Genomic DNA, 26,662 nt, shown 5'->3' on the forward strand with positions numbered 1-26,662 from the left:
GACTTCCATGACCACCAACGGCTTACGTTGGTCCCACATAATGCCACTCCAAAACAGCAGGGAACCTCCACTGTGCTGCAATCGCTGGACAGTATGTCTAAGGCGTTCAGCCTGACGGTTGCCTCCAAACACGTCTCCGACGACTGTCTGGTTGAAGGCATAAGCGACACTCATCGGTGAAGAGAACGTGATGCCAATCCTGAGCGGTCCATTCGGCAAGTTGTTGGGCCCATCTGTACCGCGCTGCATGGTGTCGTGTTTGCAGAGGTGGACCTCGCCATGGGCGTCGGGAGTGATGTTGCGCATCATGGAGCCTATTGCGCACAGTTTGAGTCGTAACACGACGTCCTGTGGCTTCACGAAAAGCATTAATCAACATGGTGGCGTAGCTGTCAGGTAGGTAGCGATCATCCACTGCAGTAATAGCCCTTGGGCGGCCTGAGCGAGGCAGGTCATCGACAGTTTCTGTCTCTCTGTATCTCGTCCATGTCCGAACAACATCGCTTTGGTTCAGTCCGTGACGCCTGGACACTTCCCTTGTTGAGAGCCCTTCCTGGCACAAAGTAACAATGCGGACGGGATCGAACCGCGGTACTGACTGTTTAGGCATGGATGAACTACAGAAAACATGAGCCGTGTACCTCCTTCGTGGTGGAATGACTGGAACTGATCGGCTGTCGGACCCCCTTCATCTAATAGGCTCTGCTCACGCATTGTTGTTTGCATCTTTGGGTGAGATTAGTGACATCTCTGAACAGTCAAAGGGAATGTGTCTGTGATACAATATCCACAGTCAATGTCTATCTTCAGGAGTTCTGGGAACTTGGATGATGCAAAACTTTTTTGATGTGTGTATTTTTCTGAGTTGTAAAGACAACTGGTTTGCGTGAAGTTGTAGACTAGTTGGGAAGCAGCGTTATGGAAGACTATCGTTAGTAGCATCGACCGGCTTAAATTACGTTCCTGCTGTGTGTCGTAATATCTACCACATTAACAATGAGACACTAAAATGAAATTTTCATCTAACTGCTAAGGAACCAAATTATAAGTGATTACCTTCCTATAATTTCCCCTGTAGCGTTCAAGAGATGAGTGGTTAATGTTTCACGTTTGTTTACAAGTTAATATTGAGAGCGTAACGCCATTAATGAAAAATGAGAGCTCAAATATTTATATCAATTATGAGAAGTCGAACTTATGAGACACACTGGAATTCGAACACTGAAGTGCTCCTTGGAGGAATCATCGATTAGTCACCAAGCTCCGACTCAGTGGAAAACAACAGGTGATCCGACAGGATGAAAACCACGAAAAGCAGGTGTCCATACTGGAGTCACATCCCGAAATACATGTATCACTTGTACTAAATGATTAGCTATCAATAGCGGCCATTTACGTTGGAATCTAGTACACAGTTTTTATCTGCAGCCACTATTGCGCACTGCACTTTTAACTTAGGACAATAAGTTGTTCCAGGGTAGTGTAATCGAAATGATGTTTTATCACTAATACATGCGTCGCACATAGATGTTGTGATATGTGCACGTTATAACGTTGCAGGCTTACCTCACGTGTTACTTCTGCAAACTACTTCGTTCCTCTAAGAAGTTCGATATAGCATACAGCCAATTTCGATCATTAATGTCAAAGTCTCTGATGTTTTTGTTTTCTTCTCTCATTCTTAGTAAAATCTGGTACAGGTCAGTAACTTTAATAACTTCCAATGGTGGCACCGATTCATTCTTCCACACGTCCACTTGAGTGCCTGTCTGACTTGAGGTACTAGATGGAGAAGCGGGTCGGTTTCTATTAGTTTCGTCCTCATTGACAAAAGTGAGAGGTGAGAAGAGAGGAGGGGCCCGGTTTTTTTCCGAGCAGGTAGCTTTCACGGCCGCCGTTAACGGCGCTTCTTGCGTGCGCCGCTCTGCCGCTTGTGACGGCGGATCTGTTACACGCTGAGCATCGGAGACGGCTTTTAAGCCGCTACTACTGCAAGCCTGCAAGCTTCATTCAGCTTTCTATCTATACTGCTGTTGAATGAAACAGTAGTTAGCGGGAACCACGACAGTACCAAAGAAAGCGTCTAAGACATATTACATTGCTAGACACTGCAAGGAGATACGTAATTTTACTCATTAACGTATACGGTGCAGAAAGAAGAATGTATGGTTAAATTTTTAGGTGATTTGGGTTTACACAGGTTACAATCTCGTAGCAACAATCGCTCTATCCCGGGTGGGCAATGAATCGATCTGACTTTGAGCTTGAGGGATACGTGACTCTGTAACGAAGTTGATCAGTCGTAGTGGCTGGTGAATGGTGGCATGCGGGAACCTACGAGTAAATGTTTTCAATGGGTGAGAGATCTAGGGAACATGTTGACGGGGGAAACAGTTGAGTACTCTCTGTATCGAGGTAATTCAGGACTGTACGGGTAACATGCGGTCCTGCATGATTTTGTTGAAAGATATCATTGTCATATCGTAGGTACCGCATAGTCGCCGACCTTACCAAATAAGGACTGTAACGGCTTGTCTCCAAATTACCGGTTACACGGACCAGAGGTGACGGTCGTATTGTAGTATATAGCTACCTATTATTACGTCCGTATGACGAAAACGAATGCAGTCTGGAAATGATCTCCTCGGAAATTCCACAATACATTCATCGTACACAGAACAGGGATTCGCCTGTAAACACGACGTGGTGATACTCCTACGTCCAGTGTTGTCGTTCGACACACCACTACTGGCACATCCCCCTCTGCTACTGCGTCAGTGGAAGTCGTAACAGTCCTAGTCGTGCTGACGGTCCTTGGTACTCGACACGTCCTCGTCGTAGTTTTCGTTTGAATGCTTGTGTTGCTTAAGACAAGCCCATTTCCTGACAAAAGGTACGTGACATGGCTGCATGTTCATGAGCGTGCGAGTGAAGTATACGACTGTCTTCTCGAACGCTAGTCGTGTGAAACCATGATCTCAGATCCTGCATGGCATTGAATATGGCAGTTGTGTATCTAACGATTCCATATTTTCTTGACCGTCCTGGGATCCCAACCAAAGCGAAGCGATTAACCACTGCATCGATAGGCCACGAACTTACCGCTGTCAAGGTCAGACATGTGCAGGTACATATTTCTCCTTCTAACATTAACATTAGGAATAACATGCTCTTGTTTCTCTCTCTCTCTCTCTCGCACCCCCACCCCCCTCTCCCCCCGACCTCAGTACAACTTTGGTCATATGTAAAATCAGTAAGTGAGTCAAAATCATCTATTCACTCTCTCAGCGACCACACCGGCACCGAAACGCAAGATAACAGCGAAGAGGCCGAAATACTGAACTCGGTCTTCCAAAGTTGTTTCACCGAGGAAGATCGTGATTATGCGAAAGAACTTGCTACCCTTCTAGCAGTAATTTATAGTGGATCGCTTGAGGAACGAAGGATACCTAACGACTGGAAAAAAGCGCTGGTCATTCCCGTTTTTTAGAAAGGCCGTAAACCAGGTACACACAATTATAGGCGTATATCATTGACATAAATCTGTTGTAGAATTATGGAACACGTTTTATGCTCAAGAATTACGACTTTTTGGAAAATGAGCGTCTCCTCTATAAAAATCGGACTCCGCAAACAGAGATCCTGCGAAACTCGGTTCGCTCTGTTCCACCATGAGATCCACAGCGCAGTGAACGACGGTGATCAGGTTGATGCCGTGTTCCCTGATTTCAGTAAGGCATTTGACACCTTCCCGCATTGACGTTTAATGAAAAAAAACGAGCTTACGGCGTATCGGAGCAGATTTGCATTTGGATTCAAGACTTTCTTGCAGATAGAACTCAACACGTCGCTCTTAACGGAACTAAATCGACAGATGTAAAGGTAACATCCAGAGTACCACAGGGAAGTGTGATAGGACCGTTGCTGTTTACAATATATATAAATGATCTAGTAGAAACCGTTGGATGCTCTTTAAAGCTATTTTTAGATGATGTAGTTGTCTATACCAAAGTAGCATCGCCTGAAGATAGTAAGAATTTGCAGAACGACCTGCAGAGAGCTGATGAATGAAGCAGGCTCTGGCAGTTGACCATGAACGTAAATAAATATAAAACATTGTGCGTACATAGGAAAAGAAATCCACTGCTGTACAGCTACACTACTCATGACAAACAGCTGGATACAGCGTCTGCTGTAAAATATCTAGGCGTAACTATCCAGAGCGACCTTAAGTGGAATGACCATATAAAACGGATAGTGGGGAAAGCAGACACCACACTCATGTTCATCGGAAGAATTTTAAGGAAATGTAACTCATCTACGAAGGAAAGAAGTGGCTTGCAATGCGCTTGTTCGCCCTGTTCTTTAGTGTTGGTCATCTATCTGGGATCCCTATCAGGTAGGACTGATAGAGGAGATAGAGAAGATCCAACGAAGAGGGGCACGTTTCGTCACGGGATCATTTAGCTGGCGAGAGAACGTTACGGAGATGCTAAACAAAGTCCACTGGCAGACCTTATAAGAGAGACGTTGTGCATCACGGAGAGATTTGCTATTGAAATTTAGGACAGTACTTTTCAGGAGGATTCGGACGACATACACTCCTGGAAATGGAAAAAAGAACACATTGACACCGGTGTGTCAGACCCACCATACTTGTTCCGGACACTGCGACAGGGCTGTACAAGCAATGATCACACGCACGGCACAGCGGACACACCAGGAACCGCGGTGTTGGCCGTCGAATGGCGCTAACTGCGCAGCATTTGTGCACCGCCGCCGTCAGTGTCAGCCAGTTTGCCGTGGCATACGGAGCTCCATCGCAGTCTTTAACACTGGTAGCATGCCGCGACACCGTGGACGTGAACCGTATGTGCAGTTGACGGACTTTGAGCGAGGGCGTATAGTGGGCATGCGGGAGGCCGGGTGGACGTACCGCCGAATTGCTCAACACGTGGGGCGTGAGGTCTCCACAGTACATCGATGTTGTCGCCAGTGGTCGGCGGAAGGTGCACGCGCCCGTCGACCTGGGACCGGACCGCAGCGACGCACGGATGCACGCCAAGACCGTAGGATCCTACGCAGTGCCGTAGGGGACCGCACCGCCACTTCCCAGCAAATTAGGGACACTGTTGCTCCTGGGGTATCGGCGAGGACCATTCGCAACCGTCTCCATGAAGCTGGGCTACGGTCCCGCACACCGTTAGGCCGTCTTCCGCTCACGCCCCAACATCGTGCAGCCCGCCTCCAGTGGTGTCGCGACAGGCGTGAATGGAGGGACGAATGGAGACGTGTCGTCTTCAGCGATGAGAGTCGCTTCTGCCTTGGTGCCAATGATGGTCGTATGCGTGTTTGGCGCCGTGCAGGTGAGCGCCACAATCAGGACTGCATACGACCGAGGCACACAGGGCCAACACCCGGCATCATGGTGTGGGGAGCGATCTCCTACACTGGCCGTACACCACTGGTGATCGTCGAGGGGACACTGAATAGTGCACGGTACATCCAAACCGTCATCGAACCCATCGTTCTACCATTCCTAGACCGGCAAGGGAACTTGCTGTTCCAACAGGACAATGCACGTCCGCATGTATCCCGTGCCACCCAACGTGCTCTAGAAGGTGTAAGTCAACTACCCTGGCCAGCAAGATCTCCGGATCTGTCCCCCATTGAGCATGTTTGGGACTGGATGAAGCGTCGTCTCACGCGGTCTGCACGTCCAGCACGAACGCTGGTCCAACTGAGGCGCCAGGTGGAAATGGCATGGCAAGCCGTTCCACAGGACTACATCCAGCATCTCTACGATCGTCTCCATGGGAGAATAGCAGCCTGCATTGCTGCGAAAGGTGGATATACACTGTACTAGTGCCGACATTGTGCATGCTCTGTTGCCTGTGTCTATGTGCCTGTGGTTCTGTCAGTGTGATCATGTGATGTATCTGACCCCAGGAATGTGTCAATAACGTTTCCCCTTCCTGGGACAATGAATTCACGGTGTTCTTATTTCAATTTCCAGGAGTGTATTACTTCCCGCAAAATACATCTCTCGTATTGACCACGGGGAGAAAATTCGAGAAATTGGAGCCAATACATAGGCTTACCGACAATCATTCTTCCCACGCACTATTCGCGAGTGGAACGGGGTTGGAGGGTTCAGATAGTGGTACCGAAAGTACCCTCCACCAGACACCATTAGGTGGCTTGTGGAGTATGATGTAGATGTAGATGAGAGAACATACATTTACTATTCTCTTTGGCGAACTAGCTGAAGTTATTATTGGCGACGACAAATATTCTTTGCAAATTTATTGTAAAACACAAACAACCCAGCCAGCATAGAAATACAAATAAGCAGTCAAGAGAGATAAACGAACTGAGGAAACAGATATCAGGAAGATTAGATACAGGCCACAGACAATAAAAGTGAAGATAACAAACTGTTGTTGAGAATGGAATCATGTGCCTTCATATTTCGCTGAATCGAATTTGAAAAGAAATATATTTTTAGGAAACTGGAGTTCTCAGAGAATAAAATAAAAGTAATTTCACTGACGCTGATGACATAAACAAATATTTTTCTGAGGAACATTTCTTCGAATAAATTAGTCTCTTATGATTAAACTAAACTCCGACCGAAAAGGCTGTCTACTTCCCAGTCACACGCAGCTCTTCAATTTTTCTCACAAGGGTTGAGTGCACCCCGGTTACCAACAGTGCTCGGAAGACCGGACGATCACCCATCGAAATGCTAGCCAACCCCAACAGCGCTTAGCTTCGATGATATGATGCGAACGGATGTTACTACTGTGGCAAGGCCATAGGCAATTTGTTATGACAGCAATTTCAAAGCCGCGGGAGTGGCCGAGCGGTTCTAGGCGCTACAGTCTGGAACCGCGCGACCGCTGCGGTCGCAGGTTCGAATCCTGCCTCGGGCATGGATGTGTCTGATGTCCTTCGGTTGGTTAGGTTTAAGTAGTTCTAAGTTATAGGGGACTGATGACCTCAGAAGTTAAGTCCCTTAGTGCTCAGAGCCATTTGAACCAAGCAATTTCAAAATTACTGGTCATGCAGTTTCAAGACCAAAATGTTCAGCTACTTTTAAATTTGCTGGAGACACTCTTTTTGCCGTGAAGTCTGTTACTGACTAGCAGCAATACGTCTTCGTAAAGCGACGTGGTACATCTTAATTAATGCTGACTCCGTAAATTGACTTTTCGTGGCGGGTTCCCTATGAAATGATTTCGTAGAGTGATTTCATTAAAGTGTTATGAGAATCCGTTTCTCTCTACCGATGGAGAAAGGAAATCATCGTAACATTACTGTACCTACACACATAAAATGTTAGTACCCATCATTTGACTTAAGTTGCAACAGATTATTCTTAGCAGAGATGAGTCACATTCGTCGATGAACGCAACACGAGCTAATCCTCAAACTCATAGAGGAAATTGAAGGACGAACTTCGGAAAAGTGCAGCCATAAAAGATAGTCTGATGAATTACAGAATCGAAAATAATCAGAAATAAAGTAATGGAGGAATATAAGTGATATGTCTTCGACCAACGAAAAAGCTTTCGCTGTATGAACGCCACGTAATTGCCTCTGTACCTGAATGGTCAACGTCTCATGCAGTGCAGAGGACCCGGATTCAAAATGGCTTGGTTCAAATGGCTCTGAGCACTATGGGAATTAACTTCTGAGGTCATCAGTCCCCTAGAACTCAGAACTACTAACCTAAGGACAACACACACATCCATGACCGAGGCAGGATTCGAACCTGCGACCGTAGCGGTCGCGCGTTTCCAGACTGCAGCGCCGAGAAACGCTTGGCCACTCCGGCCGGCGGACCCTGATTCAGTTCCCGGTACTACCAATGATTTCTTCTTAATGACAGTACCTGAAAGGGGTGCCCTCAGTCTAGTGAGGTCACTTAGGTAGTTACTTGACTGAAAAGTAGCGGCTCCGGGGCCTAGAAAGCCGACAACGGGTGGGAGAGCTGTGTGCTGAGCACCGACCCCGAGCCTCTCCAAACCGCATCTGAATGACGTCCTATGACAGGGGATGACACGGCGTTTTTTACTATCTACAGCTGCCTGTAGTATCGTGGAGGTATTCCTAGATGCGTCAGCACATGTCCTAGCAAGCTGTCCCTTTTTACTGTCAGTGTTTTCTATTTGCTATGTACTTCGCCGATTCTGAGGAGAAAGTCCTCATTCATAATTTTATCAGTCCACGGTTTTTTGAACAATCCTCTGTAACTTCGCATCCCAAACGCTTCGATTCTTTTCCGTTTTTCTCAGTGTCCATGATTCATTAATATACAATGCTGTGTTCCAAACGTACATTCTCACCAATTGCTTGCTCAAATTAATACCTATGTTTTTATAGAAAGAGGCTTCTTTTGACCAGGAACACTTTCTTTACCTGTGCTAGTCTGCTTTTTATGCCCTCTTTGCTTCATCCGATATGGGTTACTCTCTTCATACGGCAGAAAGCCGTCTACTTAGTATCACCAAGTTTAATCTTAAGCTTTGCAGTATCCTCATTTCTGCTACTTCTCATTAATGTCGTCCTTCTTCGGTTTACTCTAATCCATATTCTGTACTCACTAGACTGTTAATTCCATTTATCTGATTCTGTAATTCTTCATCACTTTTACTGTGGACAACCTTCCGTCACTCATTTGATGTTGAGTCCACTGGTTATGCGAGGGAAATCTGTTTTAGTCAATTTAGATCTCAGCCTGGCTTCTTGTAAAGTGGAAATTGGATATTTCAGTTTAGCCCAGAGCGTACCTGTGGTCTTTGAATGTGTCTAAATACATCTGAATACGATTTATAGGATACATTAGAATGAAACTTCACATACCGTCCTACAAGTAAATATTAACGTAATTTGTAGAATACAATGCATTCGACAAGCCCAATAACGACAGCTAAGTGGTTGATGCCGAGCAGGCGAATTAAGGAAGAGAAGAAAGCTATTTGCTCGCTCTACGATGACAGCGGGTTCGTTGCCTCGACCTTGGTAGCACAAAGGCCATAGCAGGCCAGCGTGCCGCTATAAAAAGGAAAAGTTGCGCCGCAGACAAGGCGAGTGCGGTACGAGAACCGTGCGACCGCTACAGAGCTGGGTGTCAAAACCAGCGGCGGAAAGCGCAGAGTCACGGCAGCCATAAAGAAGACAGGGACCGCTTTCGTTTACGCCCTGTTGTAAAAAGGAGAAGACAAACAACGATTTCTCAGCTGCACCACGAGCCTGCTTTCTTGGAAATTCTGCACCATTACCTGATTCTCCAGTGTGCTACATCTCAAGAGAATCTGAGGACGAGAGAGTTCCGTAGGTGCAGACCAGGAAAGATTTCAAAAATTATTATTGTTATTGTTGGTGCTGTTGTTATTGTTATTATTGTTTTACTTCTAAGGGGTACTACAAAATTTAGAATGGTCCTGCGAATACAGTGTTAATTGTTGGAAGTGTACATTTACTCTGGGTTGAAGCTGATACCTGCCCACTGGATAAATAGGTATGCTACACTAAACAGCCAAACAAATCGGTACACCTGCCTAACATCGTGTAGGGTCCTCGCGAACACGCAGAAATACCGCAACACAACGTGGCGTGGATTCGACTAATCTTTGAAGCAGTGCTGGAGGGAATTGACACCATGAATCCTGCAGGACTGTCCATAAACCCTTAAGAGTACGAGGGGTGGAGATCTTCTGAACAACACGTTGCAAGGCAACCCAGATACACTCGATAGTTTTCATGTCAGGGGAGTTTGGTGGCCAGTGGAAGTGTTGAAACTCAGAAGAGTGTTCCTGGAGCCACTCTGTAGCTATTCTGGGCGCATGGGGTGTCGCATTGTCTTGCTGGAATTCCCAAGTCCGTCTGAATGCACAATGGACATCAATGGATGCAAATGATCAGACAGTATGCTTACGTACGTCTCACCTGTCGGAGCTTCCACCAGCTTGTACAGTCTCCTTCTGACATGCGTGGACCATTCTGTATTTGAATACTCTTACATATCCATCTGCTGATGAAATTTGAAACGAGACTCGTCCGAGCAGGCAACATGGTTTCAGTAATCAACAGTCGGTGTTCACGGGCCCAGGCGAGGCGTAAAGCTCTGTGTCGCGGAATCATCAAGGGTACACGATTGGCCCTTCGGCTCCGTAAGCCCATTTGAATGATGTTTCGTTGAATAGTTCGCACGCTGACACTTACTGATGGCCCAGCTTTGGAATCTGTAGCAATTTGTGGAAGGGTTGCACTTCCGTCAAGCTGAACGATTCTCTTCAGTTGTCGTTGGTCCTGTTCTTGCAGGATCTTTTTGCGGCCGCAGCGATGTCGGAGATTTGATGTTTTACCGGATTCTTGATATTCACGGCACACTCGTGGTCATACGGGGAAATCCCCAATTCCTCGCTATCTTGGAGATGCTGTGTCCCATCACTCGTGGACCGACTATATCACCCCTTTCAAATTCACTTAAATCTTGGTAACCTACCATTGTAGCAGCAGTAACCCATCTAACAACTGCGCCAGACACTTGTTGTTTTATATAGGTGTTTTCGATCGCAGCGCCGTATTTTGCCTGTTTACATATCTATTTATTTGAATACGCGTACCTATAACAGTTTCTCTGGCGCTTCAGTGGATGTTCACTAAGCATCTAGTGACATCGGTGACTTGGTTGCGACCACCGGTAACGAATCAGAAGTTCCACCTTAGCTCCATTTTCATTACTGAATAAGTAGTCCTAGACCCATTTCTTTTAGTGAAACGTTTCACTCAAAACATAAGAGGAGTATGTCATTATCGTTAGACATATACTATCCGATCAAAAGTATCCATACTTACACGTATCAAGAAACAACTTTCAATATCTGCAACGGTATTTAAGGCAAATAGCGTAGAAAGACATCCTGATTACCAACGCTCATTACATTTCCCGAGATTTTTATCGCTGTGTTTTGTAACATATATTTTTTTAATAATTTATTAATGGCAGATGGACATATAATGCGTCCTTCAATGATAATAAGTGAACAAGGTTGATTTGGATTATTGTAATCTTTCTTACTTCAGTAACTTCCGCTATCAGTATTGATAGTCCCTGAAATTCTGCAGAACAAAATGCAACCATTCGTACGGCACGATGGGTAAGAGGGCGTAGAACATGATGGTTATCTCAGTATGGTTTCCGATGTGAGATATCCAACAATCGCCCGTGCAGCGTTTAGTTGCTTGGGGGACTTCAGTCAGTACGAAGGTCTCCCTTTTCGCCCAACTGGTTGAGTTTGTATCCTTTATTTGTGTTAGTCTTTTCAAATACTTGAACAGTAACAAGTTCCGTCAAAATTTGTGCAAAATACACAGAGTGATAAACATATAGAATCATGTTAAGAAATAATAATGGTTTCTCAAACATATTCTTCTTCAGTAGCGCTACAGCCCTTCGTGAGTCTTGGCTTCTTCAACAATCTTCCTCCACACTTCTTGGTTATTTGCTGCTCTTTTCCACCCCTGGACTCCAATATTACCTCGTCGATCCATCTTCTTCTAGGTCTCCCTTTTCGCCTAACTGAATGGATCATACCTTTCATCATTTGCTTTGGAATTCTATCCTCTGCCATTCTCTCCAAGTGTCCTAGCCATCGTATTCGCTGTGATTTCACAAATTTTACTATGTCCCTGCCTTGTATTAACTCTTGTAATTCGGCATTGTATCGTATTCTCCAGCCTTCTTCCTCCCTTATTGGCCCATAGATTTTGCGCAGTATTTTCTGCTCAATGCTTCTTAGTGCATTTTTATCGTGTTCTGTCAACGTCCATACCTCTGAGCCGTATGTGATAACTGGGCGGACTAGGGAATTATATATTAGCAGTTTAGTTTTTCTTGTAACAAGGCTATTTTTGGAAAGTTGCATATTTGCAAAGTAAGCTCTGTTTCCTGCTTGTATTCACTCCCTTATAGCCTTTCCAATATTGTTGTCATTTGTTATTAGGGCTCCCAAGTAGTTAAAAGTGGACACTCCATTGAAGCATTTCCCATTGATGTTTAGGTTTTCAGGGGTTCTTCTGGCCTCAGATTGTGACATTACCATATATTTTGTTTTGTTTTCATTTACTACGAGACCAATTTTTAAGGCTTCTGTTTCCATTGCCCGGTACGTTTCTAGGAGTGTATTGGTATTTTTTCCTACTTTAGCAATGTCATCAGCGTATGCACATATCTGGCTAGTTTTCATAAATATGGTGCGTCTTTTGTTGGTTTTATTTACTACACTATGCAGGGCTATATTGAATAGGACAGTGGAGAGACTATCCCCTTGCTTCACACCTTTATTAAAGTCAAAGCTCAAAAATATACATATACATTTTAATACATAAATTTTAATGATTTTATTTTTGCGCAGACACAGTTTTGACGAAATTTGCTCCAGCGAAAGTATTTAAAAATCTCGAAACTGCTGTAAGACAAAAAAGGTTACAAATTCCGTCAGTTGTGAAACCATGTTTTCATTTAGCTATCATAGTGATCTGTCTTGACGTCAGCGAAATGTGCACCAAACTCGCGGAGAAGCGAGCATCGGTGAACATTGAGAATAGGCACACACATGCAGCATGTTCCATCTTCCAGCCCACACTTGGCATGAAGATCTACGTGTCCGTCACCGCCATGAAGATGATAGCGCTGTCGTCCCACGCTAATGTCACATTCCGTCGTCTGCTGCTGGACATATGAATTGTTCTGTCCTCATCGGTCCACAGTAGTCGTCCTCAAAGACTACTCTTTTGTTCGTGAAGACCTGGAGAGAGTAGGAAACGCCAATCAGGGAACTATAATCAGGCTACGCCGGACGTGCCATCTAGAGAAGCGCCGACACTGCGAGACGATGACGTTTTGGGCTCCTGGGAACGAGCAGCACATACGTGCGCTGTTTCGTAAGGCAATCCAGTTCTGCGGGCGCCGGGCGACGGCAACGGCGCCAGACACTCGGTGTGGCGACCGTTACGCTGAGTGCGGACGCAACCGCGGAGGGCAGGCGGCGCTACGGCCGGTCTGCGACTGGTTTGCCCAGTAACCGAGCGACCCCGTGAACGGCTCGGGGACGGATGTTGGGAAACACTGGGCCACCACCTGTGGGGCATCCGGCAACTGTCCGAATCCGTGCCTCGGGAGGAGGGCAGCACTCTAGCCGGCATAGCAGGTCCAACCAAAGCCCATTTACAAGGGTTTAGGAAAGTCCGATCCATCTCCTCTGGGCTAGACAAAAGTGCCCTTTTCACCACATACTGGATACTAGCTCTGGAGTCCACAATGGTCAAGTCGATAAGCCTACATGAACGACCAGGAATAACATGCCTCACAACGCATCCAGTGTTGGCACTGAAGTTCAGATAGGATCAGTTTAAACTATAATGGACATGGTTGGGTCATGTATAATCGAATTGACTAGAGAGAGAGAGAGCTTTCCTAAGAATACCTTTCAAAGAATTGTAAAATTGGTTATTGTGCAAACTGCGTGCGTTTCTTGGTATCGTACAATGCTTCTGACAAACGACTACTTACTTCTATCGTAGAAGTGATGTAATATTCGTCCTTGCCATTAAGTCTGGTTCAGTATCTTATTCTTTGTTAAGACTTGTACGTTAAAGTGTAAACTTTTTAGCTAGCCCCGCCTTCCGAATTCTGTCGGCCAGCTAAACAAGTTTATGTTTCACAATCATCTAACTACGTCTTTATAGTTCTGAGGATGTCTCCCAGAATAAGGAACAATACGCTGGAAACGGAAATATGCGTTGTATTGCTGTCTAATCCCCACAAACTAATGTGGCCAAGAATACAAATACCGACCGTAGAAGTCCGCACTATATGAGTAAGTAAAGAAGTTGGCGAAAGCTCTGAACAAGCAAAAAGAACTTGATTTCATCTACCAGACTGCATTTGATCTGCGATTTCTGCGATGCAAAATGGTTGCTTCTCACTGTCTACGTTCCAAAGAGTAGGAGAGTAACTGGTTAATAATAAGTAAGGGTTCTAAAATAAGCAAACAGTAAAATTCATGATAAGAAGTCTGAATTTACCAATATAGATTTGCAGCTCACTACAGAACGATTCTCCTGCCACCGACGCACGCTTCTCCTTGAAGAGAAGATGAGAGAACTAGGGCTAGTATGGAGGCACAGAGACAGTCGCTTTCCCTCCCTCCCTCTTCGAGTGCAATATAAAATGATTGCAAGACGCAATCAATACATTCACTGCGCGATAACAACGGTGAAGTCACTGATGACAGAGCCACTAAAAATGGCTCTGAGCACTATGGGACTTACCTGCTGAGGTCATCAGTCCCCTAGAACTTAGAACTACTTAAAGCTAACTAACCTAAGAACATCACACACATCCATGCCCGAGGCAGGATTCGAACCTGCGACCGTAGCGGTCGCGCAGTTCCAGACTGTAGCGCCTAGAACCGCTCGGCCACTCCGGCCGGCGAGCCACTAAAGCAGAGTTATTAAACACGGTTTTCCGAAAGTAGAAGACGAAGTAAATATTCCTGAATTCCAATCAAGAACAACTGCCAAGGTGAGAAACATAGAAGCAGATATCCTCGGTCTAACAAAGCAGCTTAAATCACTTAATAAAGGCAAGGCCTCCGGTCCAGAGTGTATACCAGTCAGGTTCCTCTCAGAGTATGCTGATAAAATAGCTCCATATTTAGCAGTTATATACAACCATTCGCTCACAGAAAGATCCGTACCTAAAGACTGGAAAATTGCTCAAGTCACACCAATACTCGGAAAGGGAAGTAGGAGTCATCCGCTGAATTATGGGCCTATATCACTAATGTCGATTTGCAGTAGGATTTTAGAACATATATTGTATTCGAACATTATGTAGTACCTCGAAGAAAACGATTTATTGACATGTAGTCAGCACGGATTCAGAAAATATCGTTCTTGTGAAACACAACTAGCTCTTTATACCCATGAAATAATAAGTGCTATCCACAGGGGATGTCAAATTGATTTCATATTTTTAGATTTCCAGAAGGCTTTCGACACCGTTCCTCACAAGCGTCTTCTAATCAAACTGCGTGCCTACTGAATATCGTCTCAGTTGTGCGACTGGATTCGTGGTTTCCTTTCAGAAAGGTCACAGTTCGTAGTAATAGACGGAAAGTCATCGAGTAAAACAGAAGTAATCTCCGGCGTTTCCCAAGGAAGTGTTATAGGCCCTCTATTGTTCCTGATCTATATTAACGACATAGGAGACAATCTGAGTAGCCGTCTTAGATTGTTTGCAGATGATGCTGTCATTTACCGTCCTGTAAAGTCATCAGATGATCAGAACGACTTGCAAAATGATTTAGGTAAGATATCTGTATTGTGCGAAAAGCGGTAATTGACCCCGAATAAAGAAAAGTGTGAAGTTATTCACATGAATACTGAAAGAAATCAGCTAAATTTCGATTACGCGATAAGCCACACAAATCTGAGGGCTGTAAATTCAACTAAATATTTAGGGATTACAATTACAAATAACCTAAGTTGGAAAGATCACATAGATAACATTGTGGGTAGAGCAAATCAAAGACTGCGATTCATTGGCAGAACACTTAGAAGGTGCATCAGGTCTACCAAAAAGACTGCTTACACTACGCTTGTCCGCCCTATTCTGGAGTATTGCTGTGCGGTGTGGGATCCGCATCAGGTGGGATTGACGGATAACATCGAAAAAGTACAAAGATGGGCAGCTCGTTTTGTGTTATCGCGAAATAGGGGAGACAGTGTCACAGACATGATGCGTGAATTGGAGTGTCAATCATTAAAACAAAGGCGTTTTTCGTTGCGACGGGATCTTCTCATGGAATTTCAATCACCAGTTTTCTCCTCCGATTGCGAAAACGTTCTGTTGGCACCCACCTACACAGGGAGAATTGATCATCACGATAAAATAAGGGAAATCAGGACTCGCCCTGAAAAATTTAAGTTCTCGTTTTTCCCGCGTGGCGTTAGAGAGTGGAACGGTAGAGAGACAGCTTGATGGTGGTTCATTGAACGCTCTGCCAGGCACTTTATTGTGAATAGCAGAGTAATCACGTAGATGTAGATGTAGTGCATGGTATCCTTCAGATACACCATACATTTGCTTGCGGAATATGTAAATGTAGATCACATTCGTGAAGATAACACGTCTGATCAGAAAAGTCGTTTGTCATTAGGAAGAGGCAGTGAAAATCAGACACAAGTTGCTGTAACATGCATTGTATTTACCAGATATAGCACACTCTGCTTGTCAAGTATCCCTGTCCGTAATGAACTTCGCCTCGATAAATTTTTAATTTAATGAAGGAGATATGGGCACTGTACAGGGGTACTTCGTTGACCCTCCTGTATCAGATGTCTGGATGGAACCAATTCACTGCAAAAATAATGGACGAAGCACAGTACTCTAAAGGGGACTACGTTCAGAGAGAAGTTCATTTCTTATACCTCACTGCTGGGAATATTTTCATCTTGCTCTACTGGGCCACCTGGAAATATTTTGCTAAACTGGTTCCATCTGTAAAACCCGCTCCTTATTTTGTACGTGACTCTTTAGGAGTATTCATCAGATACATTGATCATTGATGTTCATTCCAGTCTGCCAACAGACCCCCAGTAAGCAGACGAGCAGCACTGCGTGAGATGGATTGAGGGCGGGAGGGGGGGGGGGGGAGGGGCAACTGGCTGGGGCGCGTACCATACCTGCTAAGCTCGTTGGAGACGAGGTTGCTGTGTGGGCTGTAGCGCGCCGGCCGCTTGTACATGCTGCAGACTAGCCGCTCGCGGCACGCCTCCTCGTTGAAGCCGAGCTGCGCAAACACGTTGTCCATGCGCTGCAGGATGGGGCTGTAGAACGGGTCGTACGCCACCTGCACCGTCGTGGCCGCCGGTGGCGGCTTCGGCGTCAGCACCTGTGGCAGAGGGCGGCGGTGGAAGAGGGCTGCATTTGCGTGCAACAGCGTAGTCAGCTAGAGAGACCATACTCACATGCTGGCACGCGCCAGATACATCACCCATCAAAAGTGAATAACAGCTATGCGTTACTAAATAAGTAAGTGCACTAGAAATTCATTGAGGTATAACAGGCGATCAAAAAGTTCCTGTTCGAAGGCCGTACAGTCCAGAATAGGTAGTCAATCAGGCAAAATCGCCGTGAGGATTAAGGTAAGTATCCCATCGATGCAGCAGGTTGTTTCGAAAACACCGTGTCCTGTTGCGTGAAGAAGTCCGTATCTGCCTGCTGCAAAATTTTCCGATAGGAATCTTCGATCCTTCAAGATCTTTCTTAAGGAGCGGAGGCATGATAATCGAGTGTCTCCCTCCAGCTTTTGTCGCCTGCGACAATGCGCTCAAGGAACTTGTTGCGTCTTGTGTTGAATCGCAACCAGCACGTAACTTAGCGCACATTTCCACGATTGCTTTTCAACAGATATGCTTCCCCATACACACCCTTCACTCTTTGATGGAGGCCAGCTGGTATTTTGCCTTCGGCAACCAAAAACGAGTAACAGGACGTTGGTCTCGTTTGGGCGCAATTGGTAATAACATCACCGTAGTTCACATTTCCGCATTTACCGCACGCATGTTGGAAAGACACGGATTCTACACTAATCCCTTGACTATATATCTGTGCTTGTATATCCGTATCTATGTCGTGCTACGTTGCACATATGCTACAGAAATGCCCTCAAACAGATACCTTTTAATCGCCCCTTATAAACAGAACAAATTGCGTCAAAGTAAGACAAGGCACTTACAGATCTGTAAATTAATTCTACAGAGTTTCAATTTCTTTGAGTGTAATTACCTTTAGCGAATATTTGTTATGGGGCCTATACTAAAGGAGATGGGCGAAGCCAGTATCAAAGTATAAATTTTTTTCCTTTCCAGTCTTCAGACTGATTTCATTCCGAATTCCTCTCTTGCGCTAACCTCTTCATTACAGAGCAGCACTAGCACTACACATCCAAATTTATTTGCTGCTTCATTCCAATCTCTGTCGTCCCCTACTCGTTTTAAACTCTACATCTCCCTCTACTACCATGAAGGTCATGTCTTAACTATGCCCTATCATACTGTCCCTTCTACTTGTCAGTGTTTTCGTTATGTTACTTTCTTCGCCGATTTTGTGGAGAACCTCCGCTTTCATTATCCTATCAGTTTACACATTTTTCAACTTCCTTCCACAGCAACATACTTCAAACCCCTCGATCCACTTCACTGCCAGTTTTCCCATATCGCATAACTCACTAACATACAGTGTGTCCTCAAAAATTATCTCAGAAATTTCTTCCTCAAATCAAGGGTTATGTTTGACACTGACAGAGTTCTTTTGGTCATGAATGCCATTTTTGCCTCTGCTAGTCTGCTTCTTACTTTCTCCTTGCTGCGCCCGTCATGGGTTCTTTTCCTTTCAAGGTAGTAGAAGCCTTTAACTTCGTCTGCTTCGTGATCATCAGTTTTGAAGATAAGTTTCTCGTCATTCTCACTTCTGCTACTTCTCAATCCATATGCTATACTCATTATACTATCCCATTCAATAGATCCTGTAATTCTTCTTCAGCTTCACTGGGGATAGCAACGTCATCAACGAACCTTATCACTGCGATTCTTTCGCCCGGGTTTTTATTCTAAGTTTTTACCAGTTCTTTTATTTCCGACATTGCTTCTTCGAAGTATAGACTGAACAATAAGGCCGAAAGACTATCCGTGCCTTACACCCTTTTCAGTCCAAGAACTTCGTTCTAGGTCCTTAATCTTATTGTCCTCTGTCGCGTCTTGCACATATTGTATAAAATCCGTGGTTCTCAGTAACTTACCCTATTTTTTTCAGAATTTCGAACATGTTGCGCCAATTTACCCTGTCGCTTTTTCCAGGTGGGCAAATCCTTTGGATGTGCCTTGACTCTTCTTATCAAGCACAACATGAGGACTGTCTCGCTGGTGCCTTTACCTTTCCTAAAGCCAAACTGATCGTTATCTGATAAATCCTCAATTTTCTTTTCCCTTCTTCTGTATAGTACTCTTGTCAGCAAGTTGGATGCTTAAGATGTTAATCTGACTGTGCGACAGTTCTCTCACTTATCTGTTTTTGCTGTCTTCGGAATTGTATAGGCGATATTTTTGCGAGAATCTGATAATAGGTCGCCTATCTCATAGATTCCTTTGGTTGTCACATCCTTCAGTGATTTTAGGAATTGTAACTCTAATACTGGATGCCCTATCTCTTCCAATTCAACTCCAATTTCTTCTTCTATATCGTCATCAGACAATTCTTCCTCTTCTTATAATCCTTCATTGTACTGTTCCCACCTATCTACTCTCTCTCTCTCTCTCTCTTCCTCTCTCTCTCTTCTGCATTTGACAGTAGAATATATATTGCACTCTTAATGCTGCCATTGCTTTTCGTTTCACGGAAATTTGTATTGATTTATGTATATGCTGAATCAGTTTTTATGACGGTGATTTATTTTCGATTTCTTCACACTTTTCCTGCAGCCGTTGCGCTCTGGCTTCCTTGCTCTTCGTATTTATTTCATTTCTAAATTATTTACATTCCTGTCTTTCCCTGGAAAATTATATGCTTCCTATTTCCGTCGATCAATTGAACTATTTCTCCTGTTGACCATGGTTTTCTTTGCAGTTATCTTCCTTGTACCTACTGCGTGTTTGTCTGTCCAACATCTGTGACTGCTATCTTTATAGTGTCCACTCCTTTTCAACTGTGCAGCCTACTGTGTATTCCTTATCGTAGTATCCTCATCTTTACCTAACTTCAAACGCACCTCATCATCCCTCAGTACTTCAGTATCTCACTTCCGTCCACACTCGTTCTTAAGGACGATTCACGTGAACTTCAGTTTACTCTTCATTGTTACTAAACTGTGATCTGAATCTGTATCTGCTCCTGTATATGTCTTACAATCCAATATTTGATTCGGAACCTCTGTCAGTCCATGATGCAATCCAGCTGGAGTCTTCCCGTGTCTCCAGGAATTTTCCAAGTATACCCCTCCTTTTGTTATTCAGCTATTACTAGCTGAAATTGATTGATAATTCAATTATTCATTCTCTCCTCTGATTCCTACTACCAAGCCCGTATCTCTTTCTTCACTCTTTTCCCCACAACCGCATTTCATTCCCCAATGACTATCAGATTATCACCTCCCTTTACATACTGAATTACTCGTTTAATACCCTCGTATAATATCTGTGTCTCTTCATCTTCTGCTTGAGATGTCGGCATGTATACCTGAACTTCTGCTGTCAGCGTTCGTTTGCTGTCAAATCTGATAACAGCCCTATCGCTGAACCACAGTGACGCACCATCTACCCTACCTTTCAATTCATAACAAATTGTACTGTCGTTAAGCCATCATCTGCTCTTACTATTAGCCTTTGCTGTTCTAACCGGGAAGCCTTACCTTTTTTTCCATTTTACTTTACTTCACTGAACGTACCCCCCCTCCTCCCCCCCCCCCTCCTACCGTTCCCCCGAGCCTTTCTATTCCCTTGTCAGGTTTTACAGTTCCCCTGTTCTCTATTATGTTCTAACTTCTAATATTCCCTGTTCAAACTAGTAGAGTGTTACCATTTCATTGGTTATTCCATCTTTTTATGGTGGTGTCTTCTCCATAAGATCCTAAAGGGGGATTAATCCGGGGTCTTTTGACAGTGGAGAGATCGTCATCGTCCTTGATTTGATTTTATCAGGGAAGCAAAAACAACATTGGTCAAGGTCGCTGCTGTCCGCACTGAAACAGAGTTTATTGTGAATCATCGCCCTTTCTCAACTACAGGCCGTAAGTCCCTTCCGTACACTTGATGTGTCCTTTATGCACTGCTTTCCGTTGCCTGCTGAATCCTCAGGCCTTTGATCATTGCTGATTCTTCCGCCTTTCAAGGGAAGTTTCCCATCCAAGGGCAAGATAGCGCCCTGAACCTCTGTCCACTTCTCCAGGCTATTTGACAAGGCCATTGGCAAAACGAGTGTGATTTCTTATGTCATTGCTGATGGTTTTTATTCAAAATTTATATCATGACTGGGTTCGAACCCGTGAGGGAGGATGTTTTGATTACTTACCAAAGTCGCAAGCCCCCAGACGAAGAGGTTTCATCTTTTACTGTCAGCAGTTAGAAATACAATTTATATGACTACATTCATCAGTAAAGGTTGTGAAGTATTCGCTTTTTCATATTGGCCAAGTTTCTGCGCAATGATTTATCCTTCTGTGTTATGCTTAATAAATTACGGTCCCGTTCACATGCGTAATTTATAATTTTATAATTACGTGGGAAGTAGGGGGATGAACCTAGCTAACGCCAGCAATTACGTTCGTCAATCCGACTTGTCACGTCATTTATTGCGTGTTAGTTTGGAGCTTCCATACGTTGACTTGAAGACATATATATACTAGAAACCCGTTGAACTGAGAGCGAGAAATCGAGAATTTCGAGTATGGTTCTTCTACAAATATGGAGAATGATATTTGCTATTCATTAAAGTTGCACGGACCGGCCAGGACGTTTTTAAAGACGCCACTACTTCCAAGAGAGTCCGCAGAATAGGATTCATGCAGGATTGAGCTCCTTTGCAAATCAAACTTTCAGTCCAACAGCTGTTATGATCACGATTTGCCAATAACAGAATCCGTATTGTGACCTCTTCTTGTGAGGCTATTTTAGAAACTACAGGTGCACATATATTGACCGATGTCATTGGCGATGTTTAAAACAAATTGTTTCCCAACATATAGCAGGAATAATAGGAGTTATAGAGTCTCGTGCCTCGAATGACTTCTCTAGTGTGTTTTCGACGTTATACAGGGTGTTACAAAAAGGTACGGCCAAACTTTCAGGAAACATTCCTCACACACAAAGATAATGTGTTATGTGGACATGTGACCGGAAACGCTTACTTTCCATGTTAGAGCTCATTTTATTACTTCTCTTCAAATCACATTAATCATGGAATGGAAACACACAGCAACATAACGTACCAGCGTGACTTCAAACACTTTGTTACAGGAAAGCTTCAAAATGTCCTCCGTTAGCGAGGATACATGCATCCCCCCTCCGTCGCATGGAATCCCTGATGCGCTGATGCAGCCCTGGAGAATGGCGTATTGTATCACAGCCGTCCACAAAACGAGCACGAAGAGTCTCTACATTTGGTACCGGGGTTGCGTAGACAAGAGCTTTCAAATGCCACCATAAATGAAAGTCAAGAGGGTTGAGGTCAGGAGAGCGTGGAGGCCATGGAATTGGTCCGCCTCTACCAATCCATCGGTCACCGATCTGTTGTTGAGAAGCGTACGAACACTTCGACTGAAATGTGCAGGAGCTCCATCGTGCATGAACCACATGTTGTGTCGTACTTGTAAAGGCACATGTTCTAGCAGCACAGGTAGAGTATCCCGTATGAAATCATGGCGGTGAATCGAGGAAGTACAGTACATACTGACGAAACTAAAATGAGCTCTAACATGGAAAGTAAGCGTTTCCGGACACATGTCCACATAACATCTTTTCTTTATTTGTGTGTGAGGAATGTTTCTTGAAAGTTTGGCCGTACCTTTTTGTAACACCCTGTATATAGCGAATCCTAAACTCACGAACGAAATTTCGAAGGTTGTTGAGGGATATTTCCTGCGTGTTTTGGTATAAGTGATACGTTGTTCCCTATGGCTCGTTATAGTGTGCTTTCATTTCGTTTGGTCTCTGTACAACAGGGCAGATTTCGACGGTATGCCCTGTATGTCTATTTTGCATCAAATTTGTTTCTTTCGCTTACAACAATAATGCCAGCTTTACTCTTTGTTCTGAAATTTACATTAAATGTTGTGGCGGATTTGTATTCGCACCAGTATTACACAACATTTCGAATAGGTTTAGTGGTGCAGAGTTGGCCGTGAGTGATATTACTGCATGCAAGGGAAGAAGGGAACAGCGACTCTATACATAACTGATTCACAGTGACAGTAACCTCACTACTGTAGTTTGATTGTTACATTACTCTGGGTTTTATATTGCACCGCTTCATGATTGCATAATAATTGCTTTCTCACACTGTGAAGATATTTTAACGGAAATGAAGGTAACTTGGGTAGTAAACCGAATAAGTCATATCTATATTACTACTCTGTTACAAGCCACCAGAGACCACTGTCTCTTCTGCCAAAATACTCAGAAAATGTACTTTAATAACCACTGAAATTTTATAAGCGTGGGCTTCCGTGGCCATCGTCACAGCCAATAAAGTTCTTCTGGTTGTGTGACCACTTTGTCAATGTGTAGCATTTTTACACAATGACAATGCGATCACGGATCCAAAAGGATTTTACTGACTAAATCTTATGTCAGTGAACTGTTTGTGCATTGGTAGGTGTGGTGTGAACCATGTCTTACAATTTTTTATTTCACTCAGCAATATTGCTAACATGAGCTTATTATAGAAATCGGTGACTCAGCTGGAGATCACTGTACTATTCAGATAATATCCTCAGTTTCAGTGTTAAAAGAAACCTGCACATACAGTATTTCTGTGGAAGCGACATCGCTTTACTGTTAATGAAGTGTGGAATATTTTGATTTTTGAAATGTGCGGTACCACTGGATCATCCAACATTTGAATCGTTATAACATTTTATGATTTACAACCGTGAAAACTGACTTTGAATGTGATACAAGGATATGACTTCGACGGTTTTAAAGACTCCGGTTTAAGTTGGCATCTGTGTGACTAAACGGAAGGTGTAGAGTGACAGCAGGAGGAAATTTGCGAAAGTGGCCCACGTGGGGGTTTCGCCGTATCGGCGTTCGTCTCCGGAGACAAGAAAAACAGGACACAAAGTAGGACTGTGCTTGATACGAACTTTCGCTCGCTCCTGGCAGTGACCACAGGCATCGGGGTTATTCCGCTAATCTTCTAGCGAGGCATTCCATTCGTCACGGCCTTCTGTGCACTCCTTTTTTGTCACACAAGCTGTGAGAGGTTTGGGGGGGGGGGGAGGGGGGGGGGCAGAGCGGTAGCAAGAAATAAAGGAGACCCCATAAGACAGGACGAAGTTGTGATGTTGCACGTACGACACATTCTAGATGATTCTCGTTCTAGACAATGTAGTACGTACAGCCAGCTTCTGAAAACTGAATTATACTCCACATTCGGTACTTTGCAAGTCTTGTTTGAAATATCTCATTTATGCTTAACTTCAACTTACAAAGCAAAATTCATGAGTAGACAGTTCATAAAGAAATTTTTAACGAGCATTTCTGAACTGTACATATTTTTATCGACAAATGATTCACTACATAGCCATTCGTATGAATAACAAGTACAAGCATGACAATGAATCACATACGTAACGCGATAAACAGCTCTGCAGTATACTGGTCGGCTAATTTTTCCATCGACGTCTTTGAACAACGACGGACACCAGACTTACTTCTTGATACGGAAGAAAAAATAAAACAATGGTTGTTTCATGTATACCCGTAGAGGCAAAGGTATTTAACATTTCTCAAATTTAGTATGTGTTTTACTGTGGTCTACAACTCATGTAAGTGCCTAAAATTCATTTACCTGATTGTAATACACGCCTTTCACGGGTAAGCTCTCAGTCTGATTTAAAAATTTATTTGCATCAATCTACAAGAAATTAGGTTCTTTATAATTAAGGCTGGATTTCTCTCCGACTTTAACACAAGGATGGTAATGCAATAAAAACACCTCCTGCGTTAGAGAAGAATACTTCTTTTATGTTGCTGAGCAACAGTCATACAATGAACACACCGCCATTCGACTGAAAACAGTCAAATGGTGGTGTGTTTATTAGAAAAAAAAACTTAATACTGTCGAACTTTTGTTTCAGTTAATGACTGGTTCTTTTATTCTTGGGTAGTAAGAAGATGTCTCCCGTAGATGGAGACGACACGTTAGGTGGAAATTTTATACATCGACCACGGCCTCTCAGCCCGGAAGTTTCAACTAAAGACAAAACCGGCCGTGAAAGCCTACATTGTATGATTAAATAATATTGTTAATGTTCATTTAACTATTTTGATCACAGCCCTGGCTCGTACTAGATAGAAAAAGAAGATGGAAGTAATATCGCTCTCTCGAAAAACGGTATATATATGGTTGCAGTCACGTGATTCCAAAATTAAAAATGCTGCAACGATCAATAAGATGAGAACACAGCCTTGTCAAACTATGCCGTTTCTCCGCGTTTACCGACTTCATTGTCAGTGGGTCACTGAACTAAAAGCTTCTTCTAGGTTCTGAATGCTTAGTAATCATCATGTATTTCAAAAGCGTAAGTTTTGGATCAGTCAAGATAGGATAGCATAGAAGCTGAAGGATTGCAAGTCCTTCGAATAGTTGTCAGAAATAAAATAAAGGCACCAATAAGTCACTACTGAACTGCCATTTTGCATCAGGGCTGTGATATATCAATTAGTGTGTATTCTAGAGTGTAGAATCCGAATCTATCTTTCAAAATGTACTAGCACGTAAAATGTTTTTAGTTTTTAAGGTTTATTATTGTTTATTGTTCATTTTTGGTATTTCGGTGTTTACTCGTGTTTTGTTTAGATGTGTTTCTTTATAAATTTTTGGTATACCTAAAAAAAAGGCTAGATGACAGTTTGATAAACATTGTTCACTTTACACACCTGAGGTCAAGATAATCTGTGGTGTGAAAGAGACTTTGTGATCTAGTCCACGTTGAAATTCACATGGTGCAATTCTGAGGATTACCTCGGCGCAACAGTATGTTGCGAGTTAATGTTACCTCAGTGAGTTTTTCTTGTGAGAGATAATGGAACGTTTTGGTGTTTAAAACTTACACTTACTACAAGTGCCAACTGACAAACGTGTATGTGAGAAATTCAGCCCAAAGTCTCAAAGAAAATCAGTAACTGATTTAGTTAGGAAGGCATATAAACCGTATTTAGATCGACTTCTTGGTGATCAAGATAAAAATTTTGCATGTCATATTGATTGGACTACCTCTGCTGTCACTTTAACCGAATGGCTGAAAGGAAAATGAACCATGCCATTCGTTGCTCCAGTGGTATGGTGTGAGTCTGAAGACCATTTCTCAGAATGTTATTTCTGTCTTGCAAATAATGCAAGGCTAGACATTGCTAGGCAAAGCTAGACCCAAAATAAAGTATCCACACGTATATCGAGTGCATTTCCTTGGCCCCGAGGTGAAGGGTTGCCTGTTCCTGTTTCGTACATCGAAGCTGTGGTATCAGAAGTAGTTTTTTTTTTCTCTCTCTCTCTCTTTCAAAGCTGTTGGGGAGGGCGTATTTGGCAACAGAAGAGATGATAATTATGTTTCTATTGTGGATGGTCTGTTACACAGTCACAAGAACATGGGGTGTAGAATGTCGCTTAAACTTCACTTTTTACACTCTCACCTTGGTTTATCCAGGGAAAATTTGGGAACCATAAGCGATGAGTGGGGTCTCCGCTTTCACTACGATATTTGTTCAATGAAGCACCGTTATCAAGGTCACTGGAACCCTTTGGTGACGGGGTACCACAGTTTGGGTCTTGTTAGGGAGAGTTATGTAACGGAAAACTAAAGGAGAGCAC

At 43.7% G+C, this 26,662-nt stretch overlaps 1 protein-coding gene across 1 annotated transcript in view; it reads right to left on the minus strand.

Moving 5' to 3' along the window:
• The window catches only part of LOC126251765 (uncharacterized), a 169,093-nt gene that overhangs the window by 50,960 nt on the left and 91,471 nt on the right, over nt 1-26,662 (minus strand). Inside the window, exon 5 of the mRNA XM_049952385.1 lies at nt 16,762-16,970. Within this exon, the coding sequence (XP_049808342.1) occupies nt 16,762-16,970 (209 nt within the window). The remainder of the gene's footprint in view (nt 1-16,761; nt 16,971-26,662) is intronic.

Source organism: Schistocerca nitens, chromosome 4 (assembly GCF_023898315.1).
Source record: "Schistocerca nitens isolate TAMUIC-IGC-003100 chromosome 4, iqSchNite1.1, whole genome shotgun sequence".
Taxonomy (NCBI): Eukaryota; Metazoa; Arthropoda; class Insecta; order Orthoptera; family Acrididae; genus Schistocerca; species Schistocerca nitens.